At 40.0% G+C, this 13,617-nt stretch overlaps 1 protein-coding gene across 2 annotated transcripts in view; it reads left to right on the forward strand.

Moving 5' to 3' along the window:
- The first annotated feature begins 258 nt into the window (after positions 1 to 258).
- The window catches only part of fgd5a (FYVE, RhoGEF and PH domain containing 5a), a 52,573-nt gene continuing 39,214 nt past the window's right edge, over positions 259 to 13,617 (forward strand). For both annotated transcript variants that reach the window (XM_047347932.1, XM_047347933.1), the window contains exons 1-2: positions 259 to 502; positions 5,327 to 8,075. In XM_047347932.1, the coding sequence (XP_047203888.1) occupies positions 493 to 502; positions 5,327 to 8,075 (2,759 nt within the window). In that variant the 5' untranslated portion in view covers positions 259 to 492. The remainder of the gene's footprint in view (positions 503 to 5,326; positions 8,076 to 13,617) is intronic.

Raw genomic sequence — 13,617 nt, forward strand, 5'->3', positions numbered from 1 at the left:
AAGCTTGTGTCTTTTAAATGTTACATATCTTCCTATATAATCTATAGGCAGAAATAGTGATTAACTCCACCCAAATAATTTGTATGTAAATTGCATCAGTTTTACAGGCGAAACCCTAATAGTTTGTTTTGTGAGTGTTTTTTTTTTTTTTCTTTCTCTAGAGTAGGTGAGATGTAATGGTGTGGTCTAAAGTGCGTTGCGCTGAAGTCCAGCCTCAGGAAGCGCCCAACAGCACCTCCCGTTTCCACAAAGGAGCGCACCAGTGCGCTGGAGCATCACGCGTGGGGAGAGCTCCGCTACCTGCTGCGCGACAAGAAAACACCTCATTAGGTCTGTTACCATCGATGAGGATGTCTTTCCTGTCAAGACTTGAATTCCTCGCAATGCTCGCAATGCATCTGGATTAAGTTGGTGCTTTTAATGGGAGGGCTCCGTATCTGTGCGGGGGAAATGAGGACAACCGTCGGTTTCCGTGGATGATGATGTCCCACAATGAACGCAGGTTGGTTGTAAATCCATTACTTTGTTACTGTCCAAAAAAACCAAAAAACTTTTAGTGCTTTGTGTCGAAGTTTGGCACAGTTTGCACGTCATAATAGGTGAATTACGAAAGTTATTGTTTTGTATTTAGTTTTCCCGTTAAACGTCAATTTTCAACGTTTTCAGGGTGCGTTAAATGGGACATTGCTATCAGAAACAATCGGTTTAAATTTATACTGGTATGGTTTTTTTTCTAGTGGTAAACATAGTGGGATGATGCTGAAGGGTGTGCATGCTGTATGCAATGTGCGTGTGTTTTAATATCCAGGACTCAAATCCTTGGAATATGACTCAACAGTGTGCCTCGCTGTGGAAGATCTGGGAAAAATTGCAAAGGATGTATGCTTAGGATATATTAATCCCTGTGTGAGAACAGAGGCTGATCTGAATGGGGGTTGTGTGTTTCTGTTTCAAGTCCGAGAAGCTGCAAATATTTCTCAAACAGAAGTACTATGACCTGAGGTTTGAACATGTGTGCATTATACAACGAACACTACACATTGAATGGTTTAACTGCAGATAATACATTACATTCAATCTGAATGAGTGATGGGTAAATCAAATTGTTTACAATCTAATGGTAAACATTTTAAACATGTTTTTTGCGCCTCGAAAGTTAGGATTTTAAGCAGAGAACAAAAATGTATCTACTGTGCAAATGATTTGTAAAACTTTTTCTGTAACAATTCTAGTATTCTTGAGGGCCCCCTGCTGGTCTGGTGACCTTAACCAAATTCTTATATTGCCTATTGTACTGGGTCTGTCTTTTTTCCAATTAAAAACACCTGAAGCCTAGTTAAACCAGATTTTAGGCAGGTGGTTAAAGTTTGACGAGTGACATTTTGAATCTAAACACTGTGAAATCACGACCTGTAAGTTTGACACAGTCCAGGTTCCAGATTCTGGCTCTTCCTTTTGTTTTGCAAATGTTTGTTTTAATTGAATTCTTGTTGCATAATTCATATCCTGTTGCTTGCAGTTGGGTTCTTTGTCAGACTTGGACCCTTGTTTTTTCTCCCTGTTTTATTGTTCTTTGGCGCACTCAAAGAGCCCTTTTCAGAAAAAAAAGCATGTGGTTGTGTGTCTTTCTGTGTGCGTGAGAATCGTTGAAGAATGAGAAGAAGGAAGTCCATTTGTGCTGTAAAAATGTGAACTCCTCGAGAGGTTTATGGTGGAATGATGGGGCTTCACTGTTAATTACTTACCTTCTCTATATATTCTGTCTGTATTTCTTCTTTAATGTTTGAAAACAAAAGCAATGTTACTTAAATAAAACATTTTTAAATGTTTTGGAGGTTATTTCACAAGGAGGTCATAAAATGTCTGTAGAAGTAGACAAAGAAAGGCCAGAAACACTTGCAGAAAGAGGCAGCAAGAAAAAACTAAGAAATATCCAGAGGGCGCACAGGGTTTAATAGGATGTGCGTCAATACAGGTACTAAATAACAGGAAGAGACCAGGGGTGTACACACTTTGTTAAGAATGGGTGTGTTTCATGACAAGTCTAAATTTGATCAACAATGTCCACCGACGAGAATGCATCTTTTAAAAAGAAAACCAGAATGAGGTTGTTTCCAAACAGACTTGTTGAAGAGAGGTAAAGTAAAATTAACAGAAATAGTTCCCTTACCTGTAGTTGACAGACATCATATTGAGGTTAGTTTGTTAAAACGTAAATAAATTCTCTGAGTGGTGATAGCTTGACAGCTTGTCAGACAGACTCTGCCATTTTAGCTGATCTTGGACTGCCTTTGGCCAAAGGAATTTAAAAGAACTCAAACTAAACATGTTAAAATTCATTGAAATCGCCTACACAATTACAAGAGACTGTCGCAGAGTCTATTGTTGTATTCTCAGCTCAACAACATAAGTGTTACTATATGCAATCATTTTCATTGAGGCTTTATCACTCTGCCTCATCAGCTACACGTCATGAGTCAACTCTAAGTCTATCTATAGAAAAGTAAAACTTGTGAATTAGAGACAGTTGTTGAATCAAAGCCACCCTGTGAGAGGACCTCCTTTGGCATACATATATATATATATATATATATATATATACAGAGCCTTGCGAAAGTATTCGGCCCCCTTGAACTTTTCAACCTCTTGCCACATTTCAGGCTTCAAACATAAAGATATAAAATTCAAATTTTTTGTGAAGAATCAACAACAAGTGGGACACAATTGTGAAGTAGAATGAAATTTATTGGATGTGTCAAACGTTTTTAACAAATAAAAAACTGAAAAGTGGGGCGTGCAATATTATTCGGCCACCTTGTGTTAATACGTTGTAGCGCCACCCTTTGCTGCAATTACACCTGCAAGTCACTTGGGGTATGTCTCTATTAGTTTTGCACAGCGAGAGATTGAAATTCTTGCCCATTCATCCTTGCAAAACAGCTCGAGCTCAGTGAGGTTGGATGGAGAGCGTTCGTGAACAGCAGTCTTCAGCTCTTTCCACATATTCTTGATTGGATTCAGGTCTGGACTTTGACTTGGCCATTCCAACACCTGGATACGTTTATTTGTGAACCATTCCATTGTAGATTTGGCTTTATGTTTTGGATCATTGTCTTGTTGGAAGATAAATCTCTGTCTCTTGCAGACTCCAACAGGTTTTCTTCCAGAATGGTCCTGTATTTGGCCCCATCCATCTTCCCATCAATTTTGACCATCTTCTCTGTCCCTGCTGACGAAAAGCAGGCCCAAACCATGATGCTGCCACCACTATGTTTAACAGTGGGGATGGTGTGTTCAGGGTGATGAGCTGTGTTGCTTTTACGCCAAACATATCGTTTTGCATTGTGGCCAAACAGTTCGATTTTGGTTTCATCTGACCAGAGCACCTTCTTCCACATGTTTGGTGTGTCTCCCAGGTGGCTTGTGGCAAACTTTAAATGATACTTTGTATGGATATCTTTGAGAAATGGCTTTCTTCTTGCCACTCTTCTATAAAGGCCAGATTTGTGCAGTGTACGACTGATTGTTGTCCTATGGACAGACTCTCCCACCTCAGCTGTAGATCTCTGCAGTTCATCCAGAGTTATCATGGGCCTCTTGGCATCTCTGATCAGTCTTCTCCTTGTTCGAGATGAAAGTTCAGAGGGACGGCCGGGTCTTGGTAGATTTGCAGTGGTCTGATACTCCTTCCATTTCAATATGATTGCTTGCACAGTGCTCCTTGGGATGTTTAAAGCTTGGGAAGTCTTTTTGTATCCAAATCCGGCTTTAAACTTCTCCACAACAGTATCTCGGACCTGCCTGGTGTGTTCCTTGGTCTTCATGATGCTCTCTGCGCTTTGAACAGAACCCTGAGACTATCACAGAGCAGGTGCATTTATACGGAGACTTGATTACACACAGGTGGATTCTATTTATCATCATCAGTCATTTGGGACAACATTGGATCATTCAGAGATCCTCGCTGAACTTCTGGAGTGAGTTTGCTGCAGTGAAAGTAAAGGGGCCAAATAATATTGCACGCCCCACTTTTCAGTTTTTTATTTGTTAAAACAGTTTGACACATCCAATAAATTTCATTCCACTTCACGATTGTGTCCCACTTGTTGTTGATTCTTCACTAGAAATTTGAATTTTATATCTTTATGTTTGAAACCTGAAATGTGGACCAAAGGTTGTCCTGATGCCAAAGGCATTAGAAATGTTTACTCTGATTTCAGGCTTCCTTTAAATCTGAAGACTGTGTTTAAGATTTAGCCTATATCTCAATTTGACACTTTTTGTATTTTAAACTAGAAATGATTGTATGCAATTCAAATTCCTTTTAAATGAACGAAGCAACTCTTTAGTTTAAAAAAGGTTTTTGAGCTCTTGCACCATCCAAATGGCGCCCAGGCAGTGAGCCATAACATCCTTATCAAAAAGTGGCACTGTGGAAGACTGTATTAATGTGCATTTTCAGGTATCATAGTTGTTTGGAATATTTTTCCAGCAGGCCTACGGTCAGCAACCAAGTGGGTTGAGAGAGCCTGCAGCATCTGTCAGCGTAACGTCATGTACGTCATATCACTACCTCCTACCGCTATTAGTGATAATAACATGACAGAACATCATCAGAAAAATCTGAAATTAAGCCTCTTGTAATTGTAACTTACGTCTAGCATCTTGAAATGGCTCTAACCTCAAAAAACATTGCAGTAATTTTTGTTATCAAGCATTAAAAAAAATCTGTTTTTATTTACACAAGAGCTGCTCACATGGAAAAAAATCAAGTGATGAAAAAAAATGTAATTTTATTTATTTTAATGCTGGTTTACTTTTACATCAATTAATATCCCGGAAACACTTTACAAGGAAGTGTTTCACACAGGAGGATCATTGTGGTGGCACACTGCTTCCTAAATTCAATTTCATTTAAAAAAAATCATTGGCTTTTGTGTAATTAACCATCCAATCCAGATGTTTGTGCTAATTCTGTTAATAAAAGAACACTGGCATGACCCGCTATGATGTTTGTTGAGATTAGAATTGTTTAAAGAGAGAAGTCCACGTTGATCTTGGCACCTTTCAGCTTCAGCTCCCGAGACAAAATAATATGGATTTATTCCAGATAAAGACATCAAGATAGTTATTTAATGCAAGAGATAAACACCCCATAACCTCTCAGCAAAACCTCACTTAAATCCTGAATGTAGCATTTGATATAAAAATCTGGGCCATATTTTTACTCTTGTAAAATAATAATAAACATATGAAAGTACAAAAGTTGTAAAAATATTATTTTTGTTGTGCTAATTTTGAATTTTCTCTCATTCTTGTCATACAGAGTTTCAAAATCCAATGCAGGTCCCTCGACCAAGGGTCCGCAGTCACCTCACTATCAAAGTGCAGTCGAAGACATCAAAATCATGGCCCCCTGTTCATGGCCCGAAACCTTCCGTCGCCCCCAAACCCAGACCTCTCTCTCAGTCTTACCCACAGGGAGACACCTACTATCAGCAGAGGTTCAGCAACGGAGGGCTGCCTCACTGTGATGGGGAAGCAGGGGATCCCCTTGAAATGACTAAAGAGAGCCACAATAAAGAGGAGAGAAAAGAGGTAGAGGGTGGGGTTAGTGGCAATGACACAGGAGGGAATGACAAAGAGGACAAAGGCGGAGAAACTGTGGTGGGAACAGAAAACGGATCAGACTTATTTGATAAAGATGGTGATGTGGACAGCATAGCCTCTGATGATACAATCAAAGCAGATGATTTGATTGACATCACAGAGGAGGAAACAACAAACAGTGACTCAATTAAGCCTGAATGTGATGATCACACTGGTGATGAGAGTAAAGTATTGCCATTACATTTTCCACCTAAACCAGAAGATGAGGGCGGAGAAGAGGTAGAGAAGATCGAAAAAGGGTGTGACTCTAGAGAGCACTTAGATCAACAAGAAGAGGTGCCACATCTTCAGCAAACACATTCATCCAGTGATAGTGGTGAGAACAATAATTCTGGACTTCATGAAACAAGCACTGAGCTGCACAGTGGCTTCTTCACAAATGAGCCTGAGTTAGAAAATGGCAGATTTACATATGGGTTCAGCATGCTTCCAACTGTTACTGAGGAGTATCCCTATGATATGATCGGTCCCACAGATGATGCTAGCGATACGTGTGAGTCATGTGACACAGCTGAAACAGGGGACACAGAAGTCTGGCAACCAGAGCGAGCCACCAAGGACATCTCTGGTTGTTTTCGGTTCACATCCAGCACAGAAGATGTGTTTGGGCCTTATTCCGTCATAGAGGCAGTTCCAGGAGAAATGAATGGCACCGCTGATCCCGAGTGGAGCCCTGAAGAGGAAGATAAATCATCATCAGCAAATGAAGCTGAAATCCAGGATGCCTGTAACCAGGAACCTTACTATATGTCATCAGATGATGTGGATAAGCTCGAAGACAAGCAAGCCAACTCAGAACAACTTGATACAGGGGAGGCCATGGAGCAATCTTCTCAACATAAAGACAGAGCAAAAGACAATGAGTCAGCAGATGAATATGCAGATATTGATGATTCAATCTGCTTAAAAGATGATAATGTTGAGCAATCTGAAGGTGTGTCATCAGAAGATTATGTTGAGATAGGTGATGAGGATGAGGAAGAGGAGGTGGAAAAGAAACATATACGAGTAAAAAGTGCAAAACAGAGGACAGCCCAGCGAGAACAAGCTTTACGCGGACAGAGAACAAGCTGTCAGCCTCGTCTCAGATTGTGCAACATCACAGTGCCAGCAGACCTAGACCTGGGCTGCACCCCAGAGCTCACCAACAGAGTGGTGTTTGCCCACACCACTGAGGCCTTTGAAGAAGACATTGAAGAACTAGACTGCCATATTGTGCCTTACTATGAAGACACAGACTCAGACAGCGATGAGCATATATATGTTGAGGTTGGGTTTGAATCAGAAGGGGAGAACTTCATGCCTCTTGATCGAAAAACCATTGTCACACGATCACGATCCTATTCTGGAAAGGTCTCAAATTATGTCCCAGAAACTGTACCAGAGGAGACAGGGACAGAGACTCATGACTACTGCATTGTACCTGAGGATAAGAGCAGTGAGCCTCTCAGCCCCTCGCAACAGCCAGCAGTTAATTGCATAACTCCTTCTACGAAGTCTCGTCGCTTCTTGCTCTCCTCTCGCTCTGCCGATGGTCCAGAATTATCCCTTTTCAGCTCAACAGAGAATGACCAATCATTTAAAAATGAGATCAGGATGAAGAGGAAGGATGACACTCTTTCCCTTCCATGTGTCATAACTTCCTCTGGAAGCTTCTCCCAGCGCAGCCATCAGTCATCAAGTGGTGTTTCCACGCCAACGTCTCTAGCAGACATACCTCCACCTTTTGAGCTGGTCCCAATCACTAAGAGACCTGTCACCAAGAGTTCACCATCCCTCTTGATTCAGCATGAACCAAGTGAAATACCCAAGAAGAAGAAATCTTCATTTAAGCGCTTTCTGGCATTCAAGTTTAAGAGGAAGACAGATTCAAAGGGTTTTAGTGATGGAAATGTCCGCTCTTCGCGATCTTCTTCTGAGTCCAGCCATCAAGGCGTGAGAGTTGTAGAGCTTGATCGCCGAAGCAATGGTAGCTCACCTCAGCTTAAGTCCACCATCGTGAGCCCCCAACAACCTCCATCAAATCTGCCATCCTCTTTTATTCTCTGCAAAGATCACTACATAAGGAAAGGGGAACTCAAATCTGATGGCAGGACTATCTCCAGAGTGGAATCCTTTGAGGAGCGCTCTCGCCGCTCCATCATGCCACTTCCAATGACCAAACCTCGCTCCATCTCCTTTCCCAGTGCAGATACCTCAGACTATGAAAACATTCCAGCCATGAGCTCTGACTATGAGAACATCCAGATCCCAGGAAGACCCACCAGATCCCACACTGTTACAGAATTTTTTGAAAATCCAAACCGCACAACAATTGCATCCAATGAAAATGATGGTTATGTGGATATGAACAGTTTCCCTGGGATTGACAGCAAGCCCCAGCCATTGAAAGCAGACTCTGAAAGGTAGGAACAAAGTAATGTCCTTGATTTCATATCAACATATCAAAAAGGATTATTTCTAATTAAATCTTAACTCTAGCAATATCTGGTGTTATATTGTTGTTTTGGCTTGATTTTCAAAAAGCTCAAATAAATTGGACTAGGATTAGGTAATTGATCATCAAAGCTTTTGCTTGATATCACAGCTTGATCTTATAGATCTTTCAGAGAAAATTTTTATGAACAGCCTTAGAAGCCTTGTTATGTTCACAGAGAGAGTTAAATAAAGACCGAAGTAGTGAAAGGGGTTAAACTCAATTTGCCACCTTTACTCTATATTTTAAAAGTTTACAGTTTATTGTTTTAACAAATTAAACATTTAAATACCACATGGAGTTTTATATGTTTTGTATCATAATTGATATATTAGGCATATATGTTTTATTAATAAAACACATGGTAGAAGTTAACTAAGATAAACAGCTGATACGGTGAAATAAAATTGAAAAAATAGCTGAATATGTAAAGTATAATAACTGAACCAAAGATTGTATGACTATTAAAGCCTTTATTTGTTCATAAATAATTTGTTTCATAGTTTAATTGTAGTAGCCTCGTCAAAAGAAGGTCTGTGTACTTAATAAAAACTGTTTGTTGGAAGGTGCTTGTAGCCAACCTGGTCCTAGATCTTGTAAAAGACAAAGGTAAGATGTAATTCAGCAGGGTTTTAAGGAAAGCTCAAACTTTGAGGTGGTGTACTTAAAATATATTCATCACAAATGACACATTTCGTGTTAAAAGATTATAGGGTATATATAGGGTAGCTGTCACTCAGTTGCACTACAATGCAATGTTTATTATTGTAAACATACATCATCACAGGACATATCTGGCTTGAGTTGTTGATTAGTTAATGGATTTCTGATGCATTCAATGTAAAAAGTTCAGAATGTGCTTTCATTTGCTTTGTGTTCAGATTGATTCAGAGGACCCTATATTTAATTTGTGTCCATATTTTCCCTTAGACTACAATAAAACTAAATTCTCTGAGATTATGTAAATAAACAATCTAAGATGTTAGCAACAGTGCTGTAAAAGGTATTTGCCTTCTTACATTATCTTACATCTTCTGTTTTTGCTTGTTTGCCACACTTAAATGTGTCAGCAAGAGCAAGAATACCAAAGTAAATACAAAATGCAGTTTTCAATTGATTCACTTAATAAGGTAAAACTGCTATCCAAACCAACCTGGTCCAATGTGAAAAGCATTTGCCCCCATAACAAATTGATTGTGCCACCCTTAGGGGCACCGGTTGTCATCAAGCATTTGTATTAACTGGCAATGAGTCTTTGTCAAAACTGTCGAGGAATTGTGATGTGCACTTCTTTCTAGGACTGTTTTAAATCAGCTACATTTGTAGGAGGATTTTTAAAGCATGAAGAGCCTCTTGAGGGTCATACCTCAGCATCTTAATCAGATTTAAGGACTTTGAATAAGCCATTCTAAAGTCTTTTATTCATTTTGAGCCATTCAGAGATGGATTGGGTGGTGTAGTTGGCTCATTGTGCTGCTGCTTGCTTCCAAATCCGCTCGAGCTTAAGGTTACAAACCGATCGTCTAGAAAATCACCTTCAGTATTTTTTGTTTTTAGGGTAGAATTCATGGTTACATCAGTTACAGCAAACTTCCAGATTCTCAATCAGCAAAGCAGTCCCAGACCATCACACTAAAACCACTGACTGTCGAAATGACGTTCTTTTTAGAGATTTTCTGTTAGTTTTACACCAGATGTAACAGGACACTCACCTTTCCAAAAGTTCCACTTTTGTCTCCTCGGTCCACAGAATATTTTCTTAGAAGGGTTGGGATTTGTGCTCTCTTTGGTCAGCAAGGGCTTTGGACTTGAAACCCATGAATGATATTTTAGCCCAGTCTTTTTCTTATTGTTAATTCATAAATGCACACCTAAACTTAGGCTAATGAGGCTTTGCCAGGCTTTTATTGTTGATCTGAGTTCTTCTGTGACTTCCAGGATGAGTTGTTTATGACCTCCTAGAATAAGTTTGGCACCCACTAATGGGAAGGTCAACCACTGTTCCATGTTTGCTCCATGTGTGGACAAATCATGAAAAACATGTACCTAATGGCTGGCACTGTGGATAACTGAAGTCCCAGATCATTAAATGGCTTAGTAACCCTTTCTAGATAGATGCCAGTGATTTTGTTTCACATTTGTTCTTACATTTCGTTTGATTGGGGCATTATGTGTTGCTCTTATAGGGGCCAGATTGATTTGGTTAGCCTTTTTTTTTTTCTTATGTATGAAAATCACAATTTAAAAGCTGCCTTTTGCATTTACTTAAATTATTTGTGCCTAATATGAAGTGTAGTTTGATGATCTGAAACATCTACTCCTTTTTCAATGTGCTGTATATACCTGTCCTCTTTGGAGTGCAGTCAAGACCCGTGAACAGCTAACAGATATTCTCACACTTTATCTGAGGTTGGCAAATATCACCTGGTTGAGTACAGCTGGATCCCCCTTAATGGAAACTATCCTGTGTGAGAAACAAGCAGCTTGCTGGGTCAGGAATCACTGGCTTCAGAAAGATCGATAGCTCTTTAGGGAAAACTTTTCCCTGTTTTTTTATTTATTTATTTGTTTTTAGTTAGAGGTCACATCTGGTGGTGCTGCTTCCATGCAAGACTGATGTAGCAGAACAGGTACCGGCAATAAGGTAGATCAACGAGTGACGCTTCTGCACATTAGAGAAAGTCATTATAGATGCAATTAAAAGTGACAAAATGAGTGAGGGGGTTCTTTCACACATCGAAGTGGTGGAAGATAAGAGAAAATGTGAGAGCACCAGAGGAGGGGAAAGTGTTAATAGAAAGAGGCAGATCAGTATGAAAACAAGGTTTGTCATGATAAAGTAGAATAGTGGATTGTCTTGCATGAACAAAGGAAATATAATAGAAGCAGTTCTGGTGTAATTCCTCTACAATGCCAGACTCGAGTGTTTAGGAGGGTTTTTATTAATGTCAGTCTCTCCTGGGCGCTTTTCTTTCACTATACTCTTGAGGGTCTGCAGGGTTTTCTGCAATGTGTGATGGAGTGGAGAATTACCACACTGAGACTGTACAAAAACATCCAGGCTGTGCTACAGTCACTCCAGAATACAGTCTGTGTTTTAAGAATATAGTTTTTGTTTCTGTTTATCATGAAACAAACTACATGATTTTTTTGTTACAGTTTTCCCCATTACTTCTTCAAACTTCAATGTGTTTTACTGGGATATAATATGATAAAACAACACAAACTATTCTTCCACATTCTTCCATGTTATCACATTGGATGGGAGAATCTGTGAACAGCAATTTTAAAATCTTGCCACAGATTGTCAACTGGAGTTAGGCCTAAACTTTGACTGGACCATTCTAACAATATAATTTGTTAAAAAGAAATTCTATTGTAGCTCAGGCTGCATGTTGAGGGTCTTCGTCCTGCTGGAAGGTGAACCGAAGCCCCAGTCTCAAGTCTTTTCCAGCCTGCAACAATTTACTTCCATGATTATCACCATTGACTTATCCACCAACTCTGACCAGCTTCCTATTCTTGCTGAAGAAATGCATTCTCATAGCATGATGTTGCCACTACCATGAGAACACGTATTTGGCGTGATGCTTAGTGCACCTTCTACGAAATGTTTGCCCTGACCCCTATATGGTTTCTGGGAAATCTTTGAACAGGAGATCATGTGAATTGCATGGCTTATATATAATCTATCAACATATTCTGATACCTGAGCTGTGAATCTCTGCAGCTCCTCCATAATTACTATGGAGCTTTAAGCTGCTTGTCTGATTAATGCTCTAACCCAGCTTTAGACTTCTCCACAACTTTCTCTCAAACCTGTTTGTTTTCTAATGTTCTCTGAAAAACCTCTGAGACCTTCACAGAACAGCTGGATTTATATTAAGATTTTAAAACAAATATGTGGACTGTATTTACTAATTAGGCCACTTTTAAATTTTATTTTGGGGCATCAGAAAAAAAGGGTACTGAATACAAATGCATGTCACACTTTTCAGATTTTCATTTTTATGCTTCACTTTGTGTTGCTCCATCATAGATAACCCCCCATCAATACGTTGAATTTGACAACAAATGTCAGAAAGTCCACCGGGTATTAATACTTTTTCAAGCCACCACTGTATGTGCTTTTGCATTTTGAACCTTCCCATTTCTACATAGATTCTTACTTGGTCGGTGTAGACTCTTTATGTCCGAGTGATGGTATCAGTAGATCTTCTTTAATGCCTCAGATCTCACATTAGTCAGAAGGATGCCAAAAACCTATTAGTCCTTTTTGCTCTTCCTTTGCTCTTCCTTTATGTGCATTCCCACCACAGAGGTCCTGTTATCAGGGCAGGTTTTTTGTTTAGGTTGATAGGATATGTATTTGTGCATGAGTGTACTCACACCGATAGGTATTTCTCTGCCTTTGTGTGTATGAATTGCACAAAACCCTTCAAATCTTCACACTACCGCAGTCCCAGACCACCGAGATGATGATGACAGTGATTTATTAAGAGCGCATTCAACACAGCCTGGTCAAAGACCCAAGGAGAAACAAGTTGATTTTTGTGAAAGAAACGACTGAATAGCCTCAGGGAACTGCTCACAAACGCCTAAAGTCACACACATGCATTTTAAGGAGAACTTACAAAGCAGCTTTCCACTACGGACGCCTTGTCTCTTGTGTTGTGATTAATGTATGTCAGCATTAAGATTCCACATTAGCACACCCTTTCAGACTAAGCAAAGAAACATGTTCATTAGCAGCGCACTGCAGTGTAGAATGGATCCAGAAAAGGTGTAGTAATTTATCCCAGTCCCAAACAAGGTGTTTATTTGTAGGTCTGTGGATTGTACATGCACATTAAGTGCAAGCGGCTGAAGTTATAGCTCTGTGCTGGTTTATCTGAAAGATGATGCTCCAGCTAAGGATGCTGTCTCAGCAAAACTCTCCTGGTGAAGAAGCCAAGTAGCAACAAATTGGTGCAGCAAAAACACATTTTAGCAAAGTAAGATCAGGATTTTGTGATTTTTTGTGGCTAAGACAGTATTTTATCTTAGCATGTTTAATGAGGTCCTGTTTATGTTAGAAGAGTTGTACATCTCACACTTACAGTTCTGCAAAAACCTCTTCAGAATGATAACAAAGCCCTGGCATGGCCTTTAAAACAGCACCTCCACCCACAGTTTTTTTAGCCTAAGTAGTGATGAGGGAGCCATCTTAAGTACATTGTTGTTCTGGGTGGTACTCTGTGCAGCGAGGCGGTGGGCAAGGCTTGTCCCTGGCTCGCCAGGACTTGGTGCCAGTTGCTCTGAGGTCATTAACAGGTCATCCCAAGGGAGGAAGTATCCAGCCCAGGAGCTTCCCACCAGCCTGTTTACAGGAAATGCAGGATAAGGGTGAGGTACTGGTGGGAGGTAGAGAAGTGCAGAAATGAGATGACAGGTAGGATGAAATGGGAGGAATGGGCTTATTGTGGTGAGGT

The sequence above is a fragment of the Girardinichthys multiradiatus genome, chromosome 20 (assembly GCF_021462225.1).
Source record: "Girardinichthys multiradiatus isolate DD_20200921_A chromosome 20, DD_fGirMul_XY1, whole genome shotgun sequence".
NCBI classification, from domain to species: Eukaryota; Metazoa; Chordata; class Actinopteri; order Cyprinodontiformes; family Goodeidae; genus Girardinichthys; species Girardinichthys multiradiatus.